Genomic DNA, 19,681 nt, shown 5'->3' with positions numbered 1-19,681 from the left:
CACCACTCTTATTTAATCTTTATCTACAACCACTGATAGAGTCCCTGGCAAGTATGGGCTGCAGAATTTTTAATTATGCAGATGACACTCAGCTGCTGCTGAGCATTGACAACACGACATCTGCCCAGAATATACTCAGGTTTACGGTGAGCTGTATGACGGCAAATCTGCTGAAGATAAATCCTGAAAAAACGGAGGTCCTAGTAGTCTCAACTGCTGCCTCGCCTTGGGGTGATTTGTTCTGGCCCCAAGAGCTTGGCCCCACCCCGAAACCATGTCCTAACGTTAAAAGCCTTGGTATTAAGATCGACCACGAGCTGACATAGCCAAGTATCTTCCGTTGTCGGAACTTGCACCAATTAAATTAGGCAACTGCGCAAACTAGTTCCCCTACTCTCCCTAAATATCCTCCGAACTATTGTTTCGGCTACTATAATCTCAAGGATCGATTAGGGAACGCACTCTACCTAGGTTTGCCCAAAAACTTGATCAACCGCCTGCAGGTTCTTCTGAACGATGCAGCGCGACTAATTTTTAGATCACCTAGACAGACCCATGCCTCCCCATTATTGCACAGGCTACACTGGCTTCCCATAAAGCAAAGGGTGGAATTCAAAAGCTTATGCATTGCCCATAAAGCAATCTATGGGCAGGCCCCTGCCTATATAAAAGAACGGCTCGAGGTTTATAAGCCCAATCGAGCGTTGAGGTCCTCCGACTCCCAACTGTTGTCTTGTCCACGTTTCAAAATGGCAACTAAGGGTGGGAGATCCTTTTCTGTCCAAGTCCCACAGATGTGGAACAAATTACCCGAGCCCCTCCGCAAAGAAACTAATTTTCTCCACTTCAGGAAGTCATTGAAAACACTTTTATTTAGGGAAGCTTTCTGTTCCATTTGATCAAGGTTTGCTACATCCATACCTTCTGTTCATTTTTCAAATAGTTGTTACTGCATCTGTCAGAAGCGCCTAGAGACCTGGCGGTGATTTGGCGCTATACAAACCTCAGATAACAATAACAATAACAGTATATTTCCCTTCATATTTTTTAAACATGACTTTATCAGAGAATTAGACTTTTATTAAACATTACGAAGAGTTAACAAATTATGTTATATCTGTTTCCTAGCCGAAGATAGCATCATTGGTGGCATCACAGAAAGAGGCATCAAGTGCCTATGCAACCTGAAATATGCTGGCATGACCACTTTCAAAATTAATGACCATATCCTTAAACACCAAAGCAACATCTGCTGCAGACGATGAACCACTAGACTTACTTGCAACTTCTGGAGCGCATCAAAATGACATAGGATTAACCAATACCCAGATTGTATTTAAAAAATGTTCAACGTTGGATTTTTAAGTTTAATACCAACATCACAGGCCTCAACAAAGATATACCGTGGGTGCTTCAATACTGATTTTTATATGGATCAGGTTCCAGTCTGGGACATGGCTCTCTGGAACAATGATACAATAAAGATCAATTTACATAATAATAAAACTGATTTAGCATTATGATATGGATGCATCCATAAGGTGGTTTTATCTTGATCACCAATTATCAGTGGACCAGACCACAAAAACGTACCACTCTCCCAACAAAGTAAGAGATTGAGCAGCCCATATAACAGCATTAACTACATCTCTAATGATGCCTGTGACATGCCCCTTACTGTTCCCACCACATAATTACACAGTAGGAGAACGGATCTCTCAGTCAGATAAGGTTACATCCATCCGCTTGTTTTTAGCATGATTAACTATTATGAGTGCCCGACACCATAAAAAGAGAGTACTTCTACGAAGTCCAGTACTGAGCACCACATCACACAACAGCATTGACTTCATCTACCAAGATGCCTGGAACAAACCGCCTTCGGTTACTATCATGTCAGGGCTGATTCCAACTGTTACACAGGGCACGTGCTTCCTTTTTTATGCTATAGTGGACAGACACTCTACCATTCTGACTCGGGAGATGTGGGACATTAGACTTCATTTACAAGGTAACTGAAGCATATTGATATTTTTCCTGAGAACTAGTTTGTTTTAAAAATGTGGAGCTCTGATGTCTTTTTACAACTTACTTTGCAGATATGCTTAACTAATAAAAAAGCTCACTCCTTGAGAAAATGACACAAAGCTGGCTGTCATTCTGTTATATTAAAAACTAGCTTCAGAAACAAAATATATATATATATATATATTAATCTATGCTCAACTTTTTATATCTACGGTTCTTAATATCTTCAAGCAATTACCTAACATTTGGAGAACTAGATTGTGTATGTATAAACCACTTACACACCAACACAAACATAAATAGGTGTAACACCTAGGAGATTGGGTGATGATGAACGGCAACAGCTTAGGCCCTACAAGGGCCTGAAACATGAGGACCTACCTAAAAAGGGAGGAATAATTCCCCTATACTTTTTAACTCTACCTACTGGAGGCTTCTATTAAAGGCATCTCGCTCACCAGGAGGTAGTTTAATCATTTCCCACTTTCTCCATCACGGAACAACTTTTCCACACCAGTTAATGTGGTACTTGGGCCTGGATTGCTTGACAATAGTACATCCTCAAGAGCTCCCTTGATTTTTCAGGGTAGAAGCCCCCATTGGTGGCTATTCACAACCATGTGATGAAAGGCCCTACGATGTAGAATGTCACCTCTGGGTGGGTGAGGGCTCACCTCTTGTCCTATAACCTAGGATGACTTTACCTCATGTTTAAAACATTTGAGGCTATATGTGTTTTTCAGTTCGGGCATCTATGTTTTGCAAAATACTCATAATTCAGCATTAGATATATAACAATAATTAAGAGTTTTTATCTACTGTATTTTATTTCCCTCTCCTTCATTTAATGAGAGATTTAAGCCCTAAAATGTGATGTCATTTGCACAAAAACTGATTATTATTGTTTACAGTCCTGGTTGTTTTTCCTTCCTTGCCATGGTTTATTGTGTTCTCTGCATTTTGTTATGTCTGGGTTTCGACAACACAATCAAACAGACTATACTGCTTACAATATACATAGAATGGGCTTTGGGACCACCCCTTTCAACCAGCTTCTTTCAGACATTTGCTCGAGAGTTGTCAAACATGTATTTGCTCATCCTAGTGGAATATTACTGTCTCTCACCAAATGCTACTGACTGCTTGATGTATCCTTCTGCCTCCAGTCTAACAGCCATTAAACTGTCTGAGGGACTACTTTACAACCACTCTGGATGTCTTGCTCTAATGTGCTACCACAGCATGCTTTAGTGCTTTAAACCCAGACCTAATTGCTTTGCAAACGATTGCTTCAATGGTGCACTTTCTTAGTAAGAATCGTATTACTGATTATGCTATCATATTGTTTGTAATGTGTTTTGGTGTGAAGTGCTACACAAGTAGCCAAAAAAACCTTAAAAACACTACGTTTACAATCATTACACAGAGGGCCTAGAAACCAACAGTGTAAAATACAGAGTGAAAAACAGGGGTCCATGGCTATACATAAGTAAACTATTGAATGCCCACTGTTACATGTTCTGTCATTGAAAGAATTTGAATTAGCAGTGTATATCAATACAATATGAACAAGTATGTGAAACAGAATAGACATACTCATCATGGACAATGGTGGGGCCATCCCTTGTTAAGGCCTCTTCCTTGATAACATTAATGAGTTCGAAGGTACTGCTTATCGGGGCATCTGGATTTGGCCATTTTGGACATTGAAAGTGACGTACTTCCAAAACATAGTCATCCTATACGAGACAAAAAACAAGAATACGTCCATTGCACCATTAATTGTAAACTGAGCATTACTAAACCGTGTAGTATGAATCACTATCATTTACTGGACTTTAAATGGCAAATTCTGCAACATTATCCGCTATATATTTAACAAGTTATTTTTCCACTAAAAAATCCCCCATACAGAAACTGTTAATGCCATAGCTTAATTATGTTCTGCATTCAAATAGCGTTTTAACTCACACTACAATTGTGTTTGCACTTGATTGGATGCAAATCAAACAGTAAAGCAGAAAGCGGAGTTGTCTTCTCCCACACAAGATTGTTATTGCCACAATATATATCTTGGCACACCAGTATTTAAGTGAGTTGCTCTCAAGCGTTTTATATTTCCTTCAACAAACATTCATAGTATTCCATACAGCTAAATCAAAAAGAGCTTGAAAAGCAACAAAGTATTTTACAGATGCAGCCATTAAGTGGGAACTTAATAAATCCTTTATTCAAGTGCTATTAAAAAAATAATAAGATTTGTATCGTACTATCAATCTCATTCATCAAGTCTTGGCAAACAAAGGTTCATTTCCATGTCTGGCTTGCCAGTGCAGCTGTTAAAATAACTACTGTAATCAATTCTTTAACAACTATATAGAGTGGACACTGCCCTAAAAGAGTATTAACCTCTCAACTAAGGCTATTGTTTGTGTGGTATGCCATTGTGATTCCTAAGGAATGCTTGCATTGTAACGCAAGGGGAACTATTTTACATCTTAAAAGTAGACTGAACAATTGCACAATAAATTCTTTATATCATTAATGTATGCATACAGGAAACAATATTTTAAAGAATATTTTAGTCCGGATTCAGAATGTAAGCCAGACTTGTTGACTTTGCCAATGCTCGTTTATTTGACACCACTTTTTTGTAATCACTCATGTTCCATAAATGACTAATATTTGTTAATTCTATAATGGATTATCTTAGGACCATATACTTATAACAGGTGTGCATTATAAAGTGCTACATTAAAATGTTATTTAAGAGCACAGGTTTAGTATTAACTCTTCTATTATATATATGGAAAATGCTACTTACCAGTGTGCATCTGTTCTTGGCATGTAGAGATGCAGATTCTTACACTGTGCATTAGATCGCCACCTGGTGTTGGGCTCGAATGATTGCATTTTGTTGTCGTCTTGGAAGAAGTCTTTGAAGTCACGAGATTGGTGACTGCTCCCTTGGATGATAGTGCGCATGGGCATTGGCTCCATCCTTAGATTGTTTTTCGCCATGATGGGAAATGATGTAGTTAGTAGAAAAAAGAAAGGATATCCATGCGTGTGTATCTAATTAAGATAGAACTGGAACAGATACAGGCCCCAGGGGAGACGGGAGGGCGAGTAAGAATCTGCAGCTCCACATGCCAAGAACAGATGCATACTGGTAAGTAGCATTTTCCATTCGAGGCATATGAGCTGCAGATCTTACACTGTGCATCAATTGTACAGCAGTGTCTACCCTTAGCGATGGTGGCCTGTATCTGTTGCAGTAGTTTGAAAGAGGGGTTTGAGGACAGCTTGGCCTACTGCGGCTTGCTGCTTAGCTTGCACATCAACACAATAGTGTTTAGTGAAGGTGTGTTTTGTAGACCATGTTGCTGCCTTGCAGATGTCTTCTAGGGGAATGTTCCCTAAGAACGCGTGTGGAGTGCACCCTAGGAGGAACTGTTAATGTACGTTTTGCTTTTAGACAGCACATTTGTATACATTTTATAATCCACCTTGCAATTCCCGTTTTAAAAATGGGGTTGCCCTCATGTGGTGGAGAGAAAGCTACAAACAATTGCTTTGTTTTGCGGAAGGATTTGGTCCTATCTATATAATAGAGGAGAGCTCTTTTAACGTCTAGTGTGTGTAGAGTTTTTTCTGCTACAGAGTCTGGGTTTTGGAAAAACACTGTTAACTCTACCGATTGGTTTAAATTAAACGAAGTAATGACTTTTGGAAGGATTTTAGGATTTGTCCTGAGAACCACTTTATTACGGTGTAATTGTAAAAATGGTTCTTGTATAGTAAAAGCTTGGATCTCACTTACTCTCCTAAGAGAGGCAATAGCTACTAGAAAAGCTGTTTTCCATGTTAGGAATTGCAGTTCACATTTGTGTAAGGGTTCAAAAGGTGGTCCCATGAGCCTTGCAAGAACAATGTTTAGGTTCCACACTGGAGAGGGTGGTAACCTGGGAGGAATGATTTTTTTAATCCTTCCATAAAAGCTTTAATAGCAGGCACTCTAAATAGAGACATGTCTATTTTGTAAATATGCTGCAATTGCTGCTAGATGTAGGCGTATAGATGAATATGCCAAGTTACATCTTTGTAAATGTAGAAGGTAGCAAATTATATTTTGGATGGAAGCATCTAGGGGATTAATTTGGTTATTGCAGTAAATGGCAAATCTTTTCCATTTAGCAGCATACCAAGCTCTAGTAGTAGGTCTCCTGGCTTCTTTAATGATATTCATACAGTCTGTTGGTAGGTTAAGATAACCAAACTAAGACCTCAGGAGCCAGATCGCCAGATTCAGTTGACTTGGGTCTGGATGTCTGATGTCTCCATGGTTCTGCGTTAACAGGGATGATGTCAGATGTAGCTTTTGGTGTGGAACTAGGGATTGTTCTAGCAGAGTTGTATACCACGGTTGGCATGCCCATGTGGGAGCTACTAAAATCAGTTTGAGCGACTGTTGTCGTAGCTTGCGCACAATTAGTGGTAATGGCGGAAAAGCGTATGCAAATCTGCCTGACCAGTTCATCCATATTGCATTGCCCTTGGACAGCCGGTGTGGAAACCTGGCGGAGAAGATTGGGCATTTTGCGTTTTCGCGTGTTAACAGGCTATGTCTGGATGACCCTACTTGTGAAAGAATGGTTGAAGAACTTGCGAATGTAGTTCCCATTCGTGAATTTGTTGTGTCTGTCTACTCAACAGATCTGCTATCTGATTGTGAATTCCTGGAAGGTGTTCTGCTAACAGATATAGGTTTTGTGGAATGGCCCATCTCCAAATGTTCTGTGTAAGCTGGGACAGCTGTAGAGTGTGTGTCCCCCCCCTGTTTTTGTATATAGTACATAGCTGTCATTTTGTCCATATGGATTAGGACAGCTTTGTTTTGTACTTTTACTTGGAATGTTTTGAGTGCTAAGAATATTGCTAGCAGCTCTAGATGATTGATGTGGAACGGTCTTTATTGAATGGTCCATTGCCCTTGAGTTGTATGATGTAGGAGATGGGCTCCCAATCCTGTGAGAGATGCGTCTGCTGTAAGTACTATTTGTGGAACAGGTTGGAGGAACGGCTGCCCATTTGTCAAGTTTTTGGTGTTCCACCACTGCAGAGAGCGATGTGTGCGGCTGTCTAACAACACCAGGTCTGTTAGTTGCCCTTGAGCCTGATTCCACTATTGTGCTAGACGTTCCTGTAATGGATGCATTTGCAGTTTTGCATATGGTACAATAAAAATGCAAGATGCCATCATGCCTATTAGTCTCATGAACACTCTGGCTGTGAGAGAGTGTTGATGTTGGAACTTTGTGACTAAGGTTTGAATGCTCTGTATCCTTGCTGGACTGGGATACGCTAGAGCTGTAGACGTGTTTATTGTAGCCCCTAAATATTGATGTACATGAGAGGGCTGTAGGTGCGACTTGGTGTAGTTGATCGTGAACCCTAAGTCGTGCAATGTTCGAATTGTCTGATGTGTGTGTTGGACACACTGATTGAATGACTTGGCTTTTATGAGCCAATCTAGATAGGGGAAGACCTGTATCTGTTGTCTTCTGAGATGTGCTGCTACTACTGCTAGGCACTTTGTGAACACTTTTGGTGCAGTTGTTACCCCGAATGGAAGGACTTTGAATTGATAATGCTGTCCTTCCAGTACAAACTTTGATACTTCCTGTGAGAAGGATGTATAGGAATGTGGAAGTAGGCAGCCTTTAAATCTAGTGTTGTAAGGAAGTCGTCCTGTTGCAGCAATGGGAGCACTTGTTGTAAAGTGATCATATGAAAATGATCTGAGTCTATATAGTGATTGAGGGGTCTGAAGTCGAGAATTGGTCCTAGTGTCCCGTCCTTTTTGGGTATTAGAAATTGCAGCGAGTAAACCCCTCTCCCTTCATGTTGTAAAGGAACTATTTCTATTGCATCCTTTTGAAGAAGTGATCGGACTTCTTATTTGAGCAGGGTAAGGTGTTCTGTAGACATTGGACGCTGCCTGAGTCGTATGTGTGGAAGGGTAGCTGTAAGTTCGAGGCAGTAGCCATACTGGATAATTTGTCTTACCCACCTGTCTGTTGTGATGGAATTCCAGACAGGTAAGAACTGTGTTAATCTGCCCCCCACAGGAGAGGAATGCTGTTGGGGGAGCAGAGGGAAGTCACTGTTTTGTGGTGGAAGAGGTTCGATTATTATGGTTAACGCGGCCTCTTCCCTTATTGTTGTTGCCTCTGTGGCCTCCACTAAAATATCCTTTACTGGAGGATGTCTGTGTATTGGACTTGAAGGAAGCTGTATTGTCTGCTCCAGTTTGTTTGGAGCCTCCTCTATAAAAGGAGCAACAAAATGAGCCTTTAGCTTGTGTGGATTGCAAAGCTCCCATAGAATTGGATGTATCTGTATCTTTTTTTATTTTCTCAAGTGCTGTGCCTACCTCTGGTGCAAACAATTGATGTTCGTTGAAAGGCTGATTTAAGTGTGTAGTTTGCACTTCCTGCTTAAATCCTGAAATGCGTAGCCATGCATGACGTCTAAGTAGGACACTAGTGTTTACAGCTCTAGATGCAGTGTCTGCTACATCAAGTGCGCACTTGATAGAGGCATTTGAAATGAACTTGCCTTTTTGTATAAGGTTGTTTGCCTGCGCCTTATATTGGTCAGGTAGATGTTGTAATAATGTCTCTAACTGATCATAATGAGCCCTATCGTATCTTGTAAGGCGGGCTTGTGTATTAGCTATACGCCATGTATTGGTAGCTTGTGCAGCTATTCTTTTGCCTGAAGCATCTATCACCTTATATTCTTTATCAGGGGGTGGTGCTTCACCTGATGTCTGTGAGTTTGCTCTTTTTCTAGCATTTGAGACAACTAGTGAATCTAAGGGTAGCTGTCCTTTAATGTAGGCTGGATCCCCAGGAGCAGGCCTGTACTTTTTCTCAATTCTAGGGTTTAGGATCCTAGCACGTACAGGATCTTTAAATACTTCTGGAGCATGTTTAATGACCCCTTTAATCATAGGAGGAATTTGGACAGACCTTTGAAATTGTTCAAATGTATCTTATAAGAAATCTTCCTCTGCCTCATCTGAATGCATGGTGACCCCATGGTAAATGGCAGACCTATTCAGCAAGTGCCCAAAACTAATATTATCTTCTGGTGGAGAAGGTTTTGATGGATATGACTGTGGGTCAGGGATATCTGGCACATCTTGTGGGTTTGGGCAAACCCAATATGGATCATGAATAGGCTATGGAAAAGGCTCATCTGGGTCTACCCCTCCCCCTATGCTATACTCATCATCATTTTGAGGTGTATGTGATGAATGAGGAGGAGAGTGTTCAGGAGAATTTTGAGGTGAATTGTTAGGAGGAAAAGGATATGAAGGAGAAGGAAGTATAGGAAATGAAGGGTGCATAGGAGATGTGGCAGAGTCCTCCTTCTTGATAGGCACTGCAGGTGTAGGTGCTGTGTCTAATTTCCTTTTTGTGTGGTGTAGTGGATACAGCACCTGTTTTTGGGTCAATGTAGATCTTCTTTTGTAGAGGATCAGGTTGGAAAAGTTCTTCTGATTGCAAAACCTTTGCCGGCACCGATGTTTTCGGTTCCGGGCGTGGCTGCTGCTTTTCTTTAGCCTTAGGAGTTGTTACTGTGTCCTTTAGCGTAGATTTCGGTACCGAAGGTGTTGTTTTCGGAGTCATAGGCTGGGTTTAGGTACCGAAGATGTTGGCTCTGGAGTGGAAGCTGGTCTCGTTGCTTCGAGGTGTCGGAAGCTGGCTTCATAGTTTTGTGTTTGGAAGTCGACGGTTTCGGAGCCGAGACTGCTTTCGGTGCTGAGGGAGCTGGTGGGTTCAGCACATGCGGCTTGCTCGGTAAGGAGCTTCCGGAAGGCTTGAGTATTTTCTTCGGAGCCGGGCTCGATGGCGGGGCTTTCAAAGTGTTGTTTCTGTGGCAACTGGGATCCGGAGGCAGAGTGTTGACCTTTCCCTTCGATTTAGGTGGTGGGTATGGGGCCGGGGCAGTAGTACTCACGCGCTGACCCGATGGTATGGAGTCATCTGAGTCGTCTGCCTCTGATACGATTTGGAGATCGTCTGAATCTTCTTCAGGAACGAGCGGAAATTCTTCGTCGAAGATATTCACCGGTTCCGGGGCCGATCTCTGCATGACGTGTCGACGAGCCCTCCGATCTCGAATGGTTTTCTTGGATCGAAAGGACGCACAGGCTGTGCAGCTGGATTCGTCGTGTTCTGGCGATAAGCACAGGTTACACACCTCGTGATGGTCACTGTGTGGGAACTTTGCTCCACACTTGGGGCATATTTTGAACGGCGTCCTTTCCATGAGGTGTAGGCCTCACGGCAGGGATAGGCCCAATGGCCCACGTCGACGACAGAAATCAAGCTGATGGAGTCGAGACGATGTCTGTCGATATCGAAAGTAGTTTGGTGAAGTTTGAATACGTTTTTATGCGTCAAAGTACTTGAAAAGTAGATTTTGAACCGGAGAGGAAAAGTTTCATTCGAACCCAGTGGCGGAAAAAAACAATCTAAGGATGGAGCCGATGCCCATGCGCACTATCGTCCAAGGGAGGAGTCACCTATCTCGTGACTACAATGGCTTCTTCCAAGACGACGACAACATGCAACCATCCGAGCCCAACACCAGGTGGCGATCTAATGCACAGTGTAAGATCTGCAGCTCATATGCCTCGAACATATATTTTTAAATCACACTTGACATTTCTCAGGCCATGTAAGCCTTCCTCTAAAAATGACAATCATTACCCTGTTCACTAAACAAGTTCTTTACAGGATATGAACAGAAAAAATTAGGGTAGGCTTATAAGACAAAAGTAAAAGGTATATGTGTTACAGTACGTTTGTGATTTGCTTTGAGACACACACACAGAGGACAGACACCATTAAAAACTATCTTATTCAGCTTGATGTGGTTTATATGGTGGTTAACTATTAAAACAAAAAAGGACTAACCCTCGACAAGAATAAAGAAAACACTAGGTTTTCTTATAAAACCCTCACCCACCAGGGTTACCCCTTGGCGACCTGCTTCATCAAAGATGCAGGCTCCGAGTGGGAATCCTAGGACATTGTATAAAGGAGTAGCCTTGGAATAAGTGTGCCAACATACTTCACGCTTAGCCAGAGGACCCATGATGCAAGATTTCTGATTTATTTATATTTACAAGCAGTAACACCAAGTAGGTGCTCTATATTTATTTTATATCCTTAGCATGCAGAATGTGTGCAGCTAAAATAGTACAACAAGTGTATTATCAGGTAGTTAGACCCTTGCTCCTCCAGAAAAGCCTGGGGCTACGGCTTTAAACATGTTGACCTTCTAGAAAGGCATGCACATCCTTTCCTATACTTTCTACCTCCCTCTTTTTAACCAAACCGACTAGAGGCCTTTATAAATTTCACTTTACCTACTAGGCAGGTATTTTTAATCTCACTTTCCACATAAGGCCCACCCACTCTGGTGAGGAACGGGATGTAGCCTAGGATGAAGCATGCCACCAAGGGGTCACCCTGGTGGGTGAGGATTATATAAGAAAACCTCATTTTTTCTTTATTCTTTTGGAGGGTTAGTCCATACTAACAGTTAGGCAGGAGGAAAGCCCCTCTGATTTGGTCTCTTTCTTCCCTGTTTGTTTGAAAGGTAACTATTAAAACAAAGTATTAACTGTATGCTCTTATCTGTGGGTTTCTTTCTCTAATTTTAAGCCTCCACATTTTAAATCCCAATGGAGAAATCAATAATAGCCAAGATCCAGCACTATGTTTTACGTTTCCTAGTTTAGAACCTTTTTCACAAGCAGTACAATTTATGCGTGATTCCATAATATGAGTTCCTTATGCATACTCACTGATGGCTTTCAAAGTCAAGTAGGTTTGCAGTAAGAAGCTGAACATAATAATTGTTCTCTCCCAAATGCTATATAGTTCAACTTACCTGAGTGGCTTCTAGGATGAAGTCATGGATGCTGATTTGCTCTTCATTGGAGAGGCACAGTCTGTCCTTGCTAATAAGTGTTACAGTGAAGGCCTCACAGTTCATTGATTCTTCACGACTTGGCCAATACACAAACTCATCTTCAGCCTTAGGAAGGAAAATTAACAGATTGTGAGCTTCTACCCATTTCTGGTCGACATTAATATGAGAAACAGGCTGAAAAAAAATTAAAAACAAGTTTGCAGGTTCATCATGCTGAGTTTCCACAGTTAAATTGAAACCAACTCTGGACAGACACCTGAAACTTCCACAGTGATGGAATTGTATTTATTGAGAGAGTGGTATACTTGACAATGCTATACATATTACTTTATGTGGATCGACTAAATAGAAATTATGGATCGGGGCTGAATGGGAAAGAGATTTCAGATTTAGAACGTCAACAGAGATTAGTATATACTAAGAAGTGACGAATAACGTATTCAATATTGTCACTTTGTATTTCTCTGTATTGAGCAATATTGTTTTCCTCCAGAGATTTCTCAAACTATTCTTTAGATGAACAGACGGGTCAACTGATGTCTTGTGGACCACGTATGAAATATTATACCATTCAATATTTCAAAAATCTAAATTGTTGCTATTGTCTCAATGTTACATTAATGTATGGAGTCTGCTTTTTAGGAATAATGTGGCAGAGCATTCTGCGCAAGTGATCATGCTTAAGCAGAAATGGGCCTAAATGTCAGACTGGGCTGCTGGGCCCCAACAATGGTGTTAGAGGTTGTTGCCACTGGTGTCCATCATACCACTGCAAACTGAACGAAGTACACCTTTCCACACTTGACTCTCAAGCAGTGGTTGAAGTGGAAAGGATCTGAGGGCCATGACGTGCCCATACTTTTAAAATGTAATAATAACAGTTTCCCTACTTTTCGTGAAAAGACAATCATCCCAGGGTGGTTAATTCAGAGAGCTGAAAGGCTTCAGCTGAAATGGTTAGGCGGGGAGTCTTCTGTGCTGTGAAAACGAGGGAGGGGCAAACAGGTAAACAAGCCGCCTTGCCATAGTACGTACTTGCCTTAAAGAAATGTAATGTGCACAACTGTTTAATTTGCTGGTATTGTCTTTATTTGATGGAAGCACTTGACGTTTCCTGATGACACTGATTTGTTGTTTTTGAGTGGTATTGTAAGGGATTTTTCCAGCTGAGCTGCAAAGTGTGTGATTTTAGAAGAACCGTTATAAAAACAATTGCAATAATTTAGACTGTGTATTACTAAAATCTATAGTTTATAAGCACTTTTGTATCTTCAATCTTTTTGCACATTTTGTAGCAGCTTATCAAATATTGAGTGTAATGCTAGTTTGAAATAACGACTTGCTTATTCACAGAGCTTTTTGTCACAGACAGACTTCGCAACACTAAACATTCACAAACCACTATTCTCCACTGCACTTACCAGTATTCAGTACTGTGGCTCTCTGGTTACAGAAACTGACGTCTGCAGTAAACGAATAGAGGTTTCATAAGTACTATAAGTATTTCCCACTGATTACCTCAACTTTCATTTATTTTTCATTTAAGATGTGCCTTATTTTATAGGTAGTTACCTGAAGGTGAAAGACTGAAAAGTGTTAGTTTTTTTTAGGGATGCCTTTAACCCACCCTACCCCGAAGCTCACTCACGCTGTCCCCTTAGAAAACATCATCACAATTCTGATACCTTTTTTTATTGCACTTCGACCACTGCTCTCAAGGTGGCGAGGACAAGTAGTCTGAGTAATCTCAATCACAGCAGAACTTAATATGTTACACATGGAGTAAGCCCCGAGGTACTATGAAGAATGAAAAATGTCCAAAGCAACCCAAATTAAATCTCAGGTGCAAACATGAGGCTGCAGAGAATAGCTTTCTAGTATTCTGTGATCCGTTGAAATCTCCACTGCAAACATCTATTCCTTTCTTGAGCCGGGATAGCAATGCTCAATAGACTGTCCAAACTCAGTTAGCCAACGTTTCACAGTCAATGTCTTTCAGGCGAATGGAATTACCTGATGTGTTGTGCACTTGTAATTACCAAGCATGGGTGTATCGGTGAACTGACATGGAGCAAGCAGTCACGTGCAATGTGGTTTGTTAAGAAACCACCTCCTTTTCATAGTCCACTGGCTGGCCCAGCAGTGGCTCTGCGTGGACACCTCCAGCAGTCCATTGCAGCTGTTGTAGCTGAAGGATCTTCCGCCTTGAGTCTGGGGCACTGGTGTAATCATTGAAGTACAACCAAGATAAAGGCTGCAATGTTCCTCTGCAGAGGGCTTTGAATCGTGAAGTGTTTAATTAATTGGACCTGCAAGCATACAAGGAAGGAACAGGAACATGGACATTTCATGCCTTGGCACTTCCACGCATTTCCTCTGCTCACTTGCCATCAGGCTCTGCAGCAGGGTGTTCCTCTACAGGCTGGAAGACTCCTGCAGGACAAGGCTTTGTCTTCTCAGGTAGGCAGCTCCCAAGGTCACTGGGAACCCCCCAGCTTCTTCTAGGAAGACGTGGTGAAACTAGGGGATATCCCCTTGCCTTTGAGAGACTGGCTATCAGAGAAGTGAAAGTACTGAACCCCTCAAGCAAGTACTAAGTTTGTTCTTTGCCATCAGGAAAACCAGGAGGACTGCACACCGGTGTGAGTGAGGACAATGGACCAGCAATAGAATCAGTAGTGGGCGGCTACCATCACTGCAGACTGGGAAGCCTGTGAGAAGCCATGCAGTTGTTGGCTGTGAAGAGCTTACCTGCTGGCACAAGGTGCTGTCCTTCACCAGCAAGACAGAGGCCACTTAATACACAAAGACAGACACAAAGGGTAGCTTACTGGAAGATCTATATTGAGGATGGCCCAAGTGAAAGAAGTCACATGGGAGCCAAAAGAACCTCACAGCACAGCTGGCCAGAAGTAAGAAATCTCCAAGAATATCATAGGCGTCATGGAGCTTCAATTTTATCTCCGGTCAGTGAGAGGCAAACCTATGCAATTCCTGATCCATCCCATGACTACAAGGTGCCTGCAATTCTTCTGCCTTAGAGGGACTGAGAGGCTGCCAGAGTTCACACCTCTGGAAGTAGACAATTATGCTTGCAGCAGGGCACACTGGTTGAGACAATTTGAAAGATCTTAAGTGTGCCTCTGTGTACTGGGGTCACCAAAGCTTCTTGCAATTTCGATTTGTATTAATTACAATGATACTGCTTCTGAAAATATACTTTATTTTTACTATGTACGGTCTCAATGCTGCCTTTCAATTAAAAAAATATGCTTTTTTTACTAGCAAAATATTTAGAATTTCCACTTAGACCTAGTAAAGAGTATAGTGCACTCTCAATCCGACTGAAGACCACGCTGTATGATGGCGAACAACATTTTAGTTCACATTCCTACATCGACCTAGAGCCTTTTATAACATTAGAAAATTAGTTGCAGCATATTGTATAATATCGTTACAACACTTGTAAAAGGTGAAATACTTAAACAACTTTAAAACACAGTGAAGAGGCAAACCAGCCACCTTGAACTTACTCTAACGCCAACACTCTCTCATTGTGGATTCTGTATTCTGAAGCCCAGCAAGGGTGTATAAGGAAACTGTATTACTTTACTGAAATCTAGCATTCTGCTGTGCACAGCAGGGGTTGTACAGTGGCCATAATGAACTTACAAAGCTCTGGTTGTCAGGCAGCATAACAATGATCTGTGCATTGTGATCCCAGATCATTCGCCAGAAGTCTTTCGTCGTATGTGGTAGCGGATGCTGTGTTATGATGAATTCATTACTCCTGTAGTAACCCTTCAAAGTAAAAGGAAATGCAGTTTATAGGTATAACGCATGTACAATTTATACATTTTCGCGGTGCTCGATAGTGTACAAAATTGTAATAACTTGTCTGACTTTTACATTTTGTAAATGCACCTGTCCACTTAAATGCCACTGTTAGCTACCTGATTCTGGTGCCCCCAATTTGAGACAGATTCATTTTTCGGCTGAGCTGCTAGCCAAAGGTTACAGGTCTCAGGGAGGTAACTGCAGGGAGGCATTTCATGTTCAAATCTCAAACACATGCCACCGCTCTGCCTGCGGAAATGTCAAATCTAAGAAATAGCATTCTTATATTGTATTTCTCATCTCCCTCCAGTCAAAGCAATGACGGAATAATACATCAGCTGGGACAAGTTTTTCTATTTGCACTCCACCAGCCCCCCCCTACCCCCAGAAAAGGTGTTTTTAAACGACATCCACAACCACCCAGCAGCATCCTTCCCTCTGCCTACTGTATAGGGGTTCTGTACACTGTTCTTCCACAATTCCCACAAAGTACATATCTTATGATGGCGGGGCCAAATACATTATTCTGTGTGTCATCTTCTACATAATTATTTACCTACATTGCAGAGTGTTTACCTTTGTGGAAAGGGAAGTTTTTACTACATGAATGGAACAAAGATTAGAGTCTTAGGGACTGATGTGGATCTTGGCCGGAGTAATCACAAAGGATTGTTCCTGCTTTTGCTTGGGGGATTGATCAAATGCAAATTTGGGAGCCCTTTACCATTGCGCCCATGCCTTATTTTATCCATATAACAGGGGGAACCCATTTAACGAGGAGGCATCTGGGTATATATATGTTGAAGTTGTATATATATATATGTAAAAAATAGAAAAAGAAAAGAGAATCCACCTTTTAAGAAAGATATGGTTTACTAAACTAAATATACAAACCAACTTTTGACTTTTTTCTTTGATTTGTTGAATTTGGTGGATTGCAACCTAGTCGAATGAGTGTAAAACATCATACTCTTGCAATCCAGAATAGGGCAACTCGAGGACCTACAACCATAGCTATTTTTATAAATAATTGCAAAGCCCCCCCCACCTCGCCCATCATCCGGATATTGTCTCAGGATAGCATAATTTAAGGGTATGGCCCGGACAACATCCGGATCAGAGCATGAGTTGGTCCATGTTTCGGTTAAAAAGAGCACATCAAGGTCTCTCTCTTCCAGTAACATGCCAATCTCAGTCGAATGTTTCGGGAGGGAACGACAATTAAGCAGTGCTAGTGACAAAGGCTTAACCTTACAAGATGCTTGCGCTGTCGGTTCTTCCGATATGAATTCAAACTTACAACTGGGGCAGGATCACGGAGCCATATCTCCGGCCAAAGTATTTGTGCATCTCGTGCATTCTCTCTCTCTAAGTCCAAGGAGCTGTTCCTTACTGTAGCTGTAACTGACCTTGCCTGGAGTGAGTTGTGCAGGGGGACTGAGCCCGGGGCCCGACCTAGCCCGGACGGGCCCAGACGGGCTTTCCTTAGGTGCTCCTTTGGCGCATTGAAGGTGTGTCCGCTGAATGCGTCCGCTGCGCGGAGGCATGCCTGTCTGTTTTTATGCTGGCGCAGAGCGCCTCCAACGCCTAGACTGCTACCCTGGGTTAACCTCCCCAAGATGGCAGCTATAATTTTCCAGCCGCCTCCGAGTGAGTGTGATGCTCAGTGCCTACTCGGCTGAGTAAGGGTGAGTGCGGTGGTGGGTTAAAAATAGGCAAAATGCCGAACTAAAGATCTTTAAGGTTAAAAAGCACAAAGTACATGCAGAAATACGCGCAACACAACTCCCGGCTTCTGCCTCAGGAGAACAACTAGGTCAATTAAATCTCTCTAATCATGGGGGATGGGAGCAGTCTTTGGATACTGTGATTAGTCATCCCCCAAGGAAGGCTACAACCCCTGGGCAAATCTGAAAACTAGAGAACCTGAAGAATAAAAGGTGGTGTGATTTTCAGGAAATCAAACACTTTTTTCTTACCCAGAATATGTCAAAAGACGCTGTAAAAAATGCAATTTCCCTATATTTGGCAGAAATGTTGGGCACTTACAGCCAATGTCAAGACCTAATGTCTACTATCCAATATGATACAGCCACTCACACATGGGGTACCTTTTTATGAGGAGTAGTGTGGGAATGCGGAGTAGTAGGACTTCCATTGCTCTTCACAGAATCTGGACCGTTGGCTTTCAGAAATAAGAGGAAAATCTGTGGTTTTAGCCAAAGTTTGACGTTTGCAGGACATTTTGAGTAAGAAAAAGTGATGGCACCCACGTAAGCCACACTGCCCGGACTGCCCAAAGTGTCTAGATTTCAAAAATTGAGTGGGCTTCGCCAGCCCTAATTCCAAGTATTGCAAGGATTCACATTACGTAAAGACTGAAAACCCCCCCAAAAAATCTTGATGACTCTACATTACAAGGTTTTCCTGTTGTGAGTAATAAGCCCACCAACACTGTTTTCATTGGATAATTGGTAATACAGTACTCTAAAAGATTATCTATTGAATTCTCTCCACTTTAGTCTTCCAAAAGTAAATCTTTTTGCAAGAATGAACACATTATGCAAAACTCTCACTGAAGCACATATTACCGGCAACCCCAAAGTAAGAGTTGCACAAATAACCACTATTCCCAAACTCAGTTGCTTGACCTCATAAAAACGAAAAATGCATAACTTTTCTTTAAACCGTTTTTCATTTGTTTTCCCTTAGGAATTGATGAATGGACTGCAGCTCGGTTGATAACTCTGGCTATGGCATGTTTATGGACAACCAACAACCACCACATATGCTCTAGTCTCGAAGAATCTCTTGGACATAATGGTATATTGCCTTAGTAGATTGATCAGGGCAAAGAAAATGGAGATGAAAACACTTCACCGATTTCTATTTTTTCCTATATACTTTCCGAATTAGTTTTCTTTGGAAAAAACATGAGTGATCCACACAAATGATTGCTTGCTGAATCCTCTTTTTTTCAAATTTTCAGAAATGTATAGGTTTCTGGATCAGTTTCCACCACAAACTGGAAGTAGGTAGAAACTACAAAAATAGTAAATACTGACTACCAGTTAGATAGATGCATAAATTATAGTGAATTTTGTTCATAACTTTGCCTGTTCCTGAAAGCAGGGAATATGGTAATCTTTATATAACAAAGGAGAGAGGGAAGTTACACAGACTATGTGAGGTGGGAACTCCTGGTCCCCGGGATTAATTATAACAACAATGGAGGAGTACCCCCTGAGGGAAAAAAACAGAAAAATCTCTGCTTCTAGAGCTGAAAGCTCAGGTCAGCACAGTGTGCCCCAACCCGTTACCGGACAATGCATGTCCTTTAAGAAGACCCCTCACTCACCAACCTGGTTGGTGACATGCTTCATCATCGGGGTCCCACCCTATAGGCCGAGTGCCCATAGGGTGTGCTGCGACACCTGACTACAGTGGAGCGGGTTTCTTTTTTCTTTTATATGTGCATAAAATTACAGTGAAAAGTGTGTTAAAAAGGGCCAATACTACTCACTTCAAGACTTTATTCCTGAGTGCATGAACCCCTATAAAACCAGTGTGGCACCCGTGCCTAATTAGGAAGGCTTTGGTGTCTCAAGAAGTGTAATACGTTAAAAATAGCGAAGTGTGCTATGTGAATATTATAAGAAAAAATATATAATAAGGTCTACATGTTTCAACCATTAAAAAGATTCTTAGGTTTTCGTCAGGACCGTGAAGATTGTATGGGGTGGTACGCACACGCTAAGATGCGCCCAGCCCTCGTGCAATTTAAAGACCACAAAATTGT

At 41.7% G+C, this 19,681-nt stretch overlaps 1 protein-coding gene across 6 annotated transcripts in view; it reads right to left on the bottom strand.

The window, feature by feature from the left end:
• The window catches only part of LOC147692851 (receptor-type tyrosine-protein phosphatase gamma-like), a 1,083,817-nt gene that overhangs the window by 29,958 nt on the left and 1,034,178 nt on the right, over nt 1–19,681 (bottom strand). For all 6 annotated transcript variants that reach the window (XM_086939073.1, XM_086939071.1, XM_086939072.1 and 3 more), the window contains 3 exons: nt 15,718–15,846; nt 12,004–12,150; nt 3,625–3,767 (listed from right to left, as the gene is read on the bottom strand). In XM_086939073.1, coding sequence (XP_086795199.1) covers nt 3,625–3,767; nt 12,004–12,150; nt 15,718–15,846 — 419 coding nt within the window. The remainder of the gene's footprint in view (nt 1–3,624; nt 3,768–12,003; nt 12,151–15,717; nt 15,847–19,681) is intronic.

The sequence above is a fragment of the Lissotriton vulgaris genome, chromosome 9, assembly GCF_964263255.1.
Source record: "Lissotriton vulgaris chromosome 9, aLisVul1.2, whole genome shotgun sequence".
NCBI lineage: Eukaryota > Metazoa > Chordata > Amphibia > Caudata > Salamandridae > Lissotriton > Lissotriton vulgaris.
The sequence above is the reverse complement of the archived record's forward strand: the minus strand, read 5'-3'. Positions and strand labels throughout refer to the sequence as shown.